The sequence below is a fragment of the Cyprinus carpio genome, chromosome A15 (assembly GCF_018340385.1).
Source record: "Cyprinus carpio isolate SPL01 chromosome A15, ASM1834038v1, whole genome shotgun sequence".
Classification (NCBI taxonomy): Eukaryota; Metazoa; Chordata; class Actinopteri; order Cypriniformes; family Cyprinidae; genus Cyprinus; species Cyprinus carpio.
The window spans coordinates 24,777,961-24,783,729 of record NC_056586.1 but is presented as its reverse complement, the minus strand read 5'-3'; the positions used below and the strand labels follow the sequence as shown (position 1 = coordinate 24,783,729).

General features: G+C 32.0%; 1 protein-coding gene across 1 annotated transcript in view; it reads right to left on the bottom strand.

Annotated features, from left to right (window-relative positions):
- Window positions 1-1,991: 1,991 nt before the first annotated feature.
- LOC109076969 (diacylglycerol kinase delta-like) overlaps window positions 1,992-5,769 on the bottom strand; it is an 18,775-nt gene continuing 14,997 nt past the window's right edge. The window contains 5 exon segments of the mRNA XM_042771841.1: window positions 1,992-2,566; window positions 3,829-3,959; window positions 4,034-4,151; window positions 4,223-4,342; window positions 5,716-5,769. The exon segment at window positions 5,716-5,769 is cut by the window's right edge and continues 39 nt beyond it. Coding sequence (XP_042627775.1) covers window positions 2,477-2,566; window positions 3,829-3,959; window positions 4,034-4,151; window positions 4,223-4,342; window positions 5,716-5,769 — 513 coding nt within the window. The 3' untranslated portion in view covers window positions 1,992-2,476.

Below are 5,769 nucleotides of genomic sequence, written 5' to 3'. Positions count from 1 at the left end.
AACACACACACACACACACACTCTCACACACAGATACACACACACACACAGACTCAAACACACATGAAGTGTGTAAAGCAGTTAAAGGGTAAAGACAGTGTTTGTCTCGGACACAGTCAGTGTTCAATCCCAGAAGAGTTTATAAAAAAGCATTTAGAAACACAATAGAAAACATTTCTATCTGTTGTCAAGGCGACTGTGACTTTGTAAGTTTGTAGTTCATTAGAAATAGTATTTCATGTCGTGTCCAAACCAGAGCCGAGGCAATGAGCTTCCAGCGTCTGTCCACACCTGTGCTCAATACTTCAGGACTGGATCACGATGAAGAAGAAAGAGAGCGCGGCAGGTAACAGTGAACATGAGAAACTAGCAGCCGCTCACATTCAGATCAACTCGACTCTGAGCTTTTCTAAAGTTCAGTTTGTTCAACTTGCAATGCTTTGAACTTACAATTACGAGTTGAAAAGTCAATCATAATTCTAATATATAGCAGTGGTTCTCAACCTTTTTGACTCCACTGTGCATGACTTTTACAGATTTTTGTATTTTTTTTTAAGAATTACAATTTCAACCTGATAAAATATTTTTGTGCTCGGTATTTTATTATTTACTAAAAATAATTATTTTACCTTCTTATTTTTGATATTTATTTGTTTTTTTTATTTTATCCTTGAATTCAATGCAAGTCACTTCGGATTAAAGCATCAGCCAAATGCATAAATGTAAAACCTTTTAGTAACTACGGAAATGTATATTCATTATATAAATGCTCGTACAGTTTTATTACTTTTCCAGGTTTTTCAAGATTGTGGGAACTCTTGTTCTTCAAACGGTTGTTTAGGAGGTGATATAAAATATAAAATATATTGGCTTTTAGTTGTTTTGGCTTATTTTAATGTCATTTTAAAGTCTGGTTAAAAACCACTGATATATAGTCAAGTGAACTGGAGTTTTCGACCAATGAGATTTCACTGTGGGCGGAGCTAATTTAAGAGATTGTGCCTGGTTAAGAAATACTCTGCTGTTGATGCTCTTTTACAACAAATATATTTCTGAAATCTATCTGTAAAAGCTCTCTGTTGACTTCCACAGTAAGATACGGTAGATACAGCTTAACTCATTTACTTCTCCAAACAGCACGTTTAGTCAAAGTAGTGCATTCTGGGGCTGAGCATCCACTCATGCTTTCACTCGGGTCCAGATCAGTCCAGGATCCACTGTTCCGCTGTATAATACAGGAATGGACGTGTGTTTCAGGCTGATATGTGATTCCTCAGAATGCTGGTGGAAGGATAAGGCATCCAGGAAGAGGAAGTGGAGGCTCGGGGTAAAGCGGAGCGTTTGATTGGTCGAGTCTGATAAGTCGATACAGCTGATTGTCACAACAACATGTTAAAGGTCTCGTGACACTTTCCCCTTCTCAAACCTAGTGAGCTCCCTACTTAGACAGCATTTTAAGGCATCACACACTTTTAACAGACCTTCTTTAAGCCAAATCATAAGGTAGCATCGCACGTATGATAAAATGGACAAAGAAGAGAAATTATGAATATCATTCATTCAATGCTGGAGTGAATCGATGAAAATAAATGCTTTAGATAGAAGTGTCTGCTGAATGCATAAATGTTAATATTTTGGTGGGAGACACTATGTTTTGCTCATTACAACTCATCTTCAATCTTTTTTTTTTTTTCAATTTTGATAAAACAATTAAAAATTATTGTTTTTCCTTAATTTAATTTATTTTATACATTCAATGCAATGTACGTTTCTTTGGATAAAAGTAAATGTTTAGGCGTGAGACTATTATTCTTTGCACATTAAAACTCATCTTTAATGAATTTTATAATTATATTATTTATTTTCATAATTTACTATTTTATTTTATTTTATTTTATTGTATTGTATTGTATTGTATTGTATTGTATTGTATTGTATTGTATTGTATTGTATTGTATGCAATGCAATGCAATGCAATGCAATGCAATGCAATGCAATGCTATGCACTTTGGATAAAAGCATCAGCCAAATGCATGAATGTAAAGGTATTTAACCCATTGCTGTACTTTGTATTTTGTGCTCATCTGAGGATCAGTCTGACTGGAAATCTTCGGAGAGTCTCCGGTGGCTCAGAAGGCAGTAGACAGAGAGGCAGCTCACTAGGTTTTGAACAGAGCCAAAGAGGTTAAAGAGAAAAGGCTGAGCGTGGATTTCGTGTTGGCTGAATGGTAATTTGCTCTTCAAATCTGTGATATATTGGTACGACCCGCTGATGGCTCTTGATAAATCTCCCCCTTCTAGCTAGTAAAATAGTTTCCCCCAAAGCGATGATGTCACACAGGTGGAGAACAGAAGGCACTGTGATTGGTCGAGTCGCATGGCGGAGTATGGCTGCTTCCAGTCGTGACTGAGCGTTTGATTGGCTGGGTGAAGCTGTGTCACGTCCGAACGAGGCATCTGATTGGCTGCGGAGCGTCTAGGCTTCGCTGACTGTGCTGTTTCGACTCAAATCCCTGATTCCCTGCAGGATCCGCTTCATGTGGCCGACTTTAGTCACTCCCAGATCCTGACACACACACACACACAGACAATACTTTAAGTCTGTAGTTCTTGACTCAAACAGTACATACTTCACTCTGTACACAACATAGTACACAGATCAAATATGATCATCCTCATGTGTGGGACACCCATAATAAAATTGAAAAGGCAGTTATATTTTTTCATGTGTAAAAGATACTGTAAAAAAGTGACTATTATAAATGTGTAAAACACCAATTCAAAAATATTTAGTGTCTATTATGTTTCATCATTTTTTTTTTACTCACTATACTACTATAATGTTAAATGCAGTGTTATTCATTTACTACCACAGTTTTTGTTCATATTTTAAATGGGATTTTATTTTTATAATTTCAGTTTTCACTTTAATTTTAGTTAAAGATTTATGGATTTTATTGTGTTTTTTTTTTTTTTTTTTTAGTTTTTAAGTTTTAGTTTATTTAGTTAGTTTTTTTGGTACTTCAATTTAAAGCAAACAAAAAATACAATGGCAGCTTTTACTTTTTTACTCTTTTACTTTACTTTTTTAAGTAATGAACCTTCTTTTTTCTTTTCTTTTTTTCTCCCGTTTTAGTTAACTATAATAACCCTGTTTAGATGTTACTTATTTAAATCAAATTTTATTAATTTGTTTTAATAATTTTTTTTATTTAAATCAAATTAATATTTCAAAATTATTTTCAATTTTTTTTAAATTAACAAATTATATTTATTATAACTTTTAGTTTTTTAATAAATAATAAATTTTAATAGATCATTTATTTTTATTTTACTCAAATATATTTATGTATTTATTATTTGTTTAAAATAAAAATGTATTTGTTTTAATCAATTTCGTAATTTAAATCAACTTAATACTTTTTAATTCAAATGTAATTCTTGTCTATTTAAAACAAATTGTATTTATTTATTATTTTAATAAATTATTTCTTTTTATTTTTAGTTTTTTTAAATAAAAATTTATTTATTTGTTTATTTTAATCAATTTCGTAATTTAAATCAACTTAATACTTTTTAATTCAAATGTAATTCTTGTCTATTTAAAACAAATTGTATTTATTATTTTAATAAATTAATTTATTTATTTGTTAGTTATTTATCTCAAATGTTATTAATCAAATTCTAATAGTTTAATCTTGTCTTTTTTATCTACACATTTTTTACACTGTTATTCTGTCGACTGTTTTCCCGCTTGGAAAACTCCTGGATCACAACACAAGAAATGCATCTAAATGTGTGTGTTTGCCAAAGCGTGAGCGCTGATACCTTCAGGTCTCTCCTCTCCAGCTGAAGCAGCTCTGGTCCTCTGATATCATGTCTGATGAAGATCTCCTTGTACTCGGAAAGACAGAGCATCTCCAGCCAGACGCCCACTTCATCCACACCCCACGTACTCACTGCTCACACAGCACACGCGTGTGTTACACTCATGCACGAGGTCAGAGGTCAAAGGTCAAAGGTCAGGTCATACCTGGCATGTTGAGGGCGGCGCACGTCTCCTTGTTTTTGTTGTTTTTGTCTTTCTTGAATTTGGGCACGAGGCGGAATTTAGCGCTTCGACCGCGCTTGGAGAAATCAGACAGCTGACCCTGCACACAAACACACATTAGACCGGAACACACTCACCAAAACATCCCAAGATCAGCCGGATGTCACGCACCTCGTCGTCTGCCGGGTCGATGAGCTGACTGAGCCAGCTGATGTCTGAGAGTCTGCGTAACTGCTGAGAGACTGAACTCAGCGCACCGATCAGCTGATCTCTCTGAGGAGGATCCAGCTGCTGCAGAGACAAGATCGGGAAACACTCAGCTGTCTGTTAATCCTCCTCACTGTCATTATTCAGGTGTACATCATCTAATTTACATAATTATATAACTGTCACATGACACTTTAGGGTGGACCAATCACACTTGTCTTTGATGATAACCGATTGTATATATATATAGTTTTGTATTAACTGGATGCTACTTATTATTGTCATTTTAATTGCTAAATTAAACAAACAAATGTAAACTAAACTAAAGTACTGTATTGTTAGATGCAGTGTTATTTTAATATCATCACAATTATAGTTTTTGTTAATATTTTGACATTTACATTTTAGTTAAAGTTTTAGTAATTTTGTTGTGTTTTTGTCATTTTTATAAGTTTTTCAAAAAATATATACATCTACTGAAATATTTTAAGGAGACAACTGTATCTTAATTGTATTTTATTTGTCTATTTGTCATTTATTTATTCTATTTATTTCCCCTTTTTTTCTTCATTTTGTCTCTTTCTTTATTTGATTATATAACTATGATTGCCCGTTTTCTTATTTTTTCTTCATCTGAATTAATGTATGGTTGCATGTTTTTTTTTTTGTGGATATGTGTATATCTATTATTTATAGCATATTACTATATTTATGTTGTTACTTTCTGTTTGACCTAAGATGAACCAAATAAAAGCTAAAAAAAACAATATATATATACACACATCTACATAGTTTTTAAGTGTTAGTTTTAGATATTTTTGTACATTAACTTTTAAAACTAGCTGAAATCAGTTTAATATATAAGTAATATACATATACATTATATAAGTAATATATTTTATTATATTTCAGTTACTGTTTCTTTAATTTCAAGTAATGAAAATTATTTTTAAATGGTTTTAGTTTTAGTTAATAAAAACCCAGGTTAGATGTGTTATTTAATTATGTATACATTTTTTTTTATAAATGTATTTAGTTAAATTATTATTTTTTCCTTTTGATCCAACTATTATTTATTTAAATCAATTTTTATGTTTTTTTTTTTATTAACTGGAAATTAAAAGCAACATCATTTTATTAACATCAGTTTTCATTTTAATTTAAGTGAATTTGTTACGTCATTTTTGATTAGTTTATTTATATTAATATATTTATTTTTATTTCAGATTTAGATTGTAATTTTATTACTTCACCTCATATTTTATTTCAGTTATCTTTTTTCGTCTAATATTTATATTTAATTTACTTCAGCTTTATTACAAACGATGACAGGGTTTAGCTATTTCCCATTCATGCACATGCAAGTTCTACAGTAATTTACATTTTTCTTCAAGCGGTCCATCTCCTCTCCTTACTGTATATTATCTCTGATACAGTTCTCAGTGAGATTCACTCACCAGGCTCATCTTTCCTGCGAGCAGCAGCTGGGTCTCACTGTGCAGAGCTTTGAC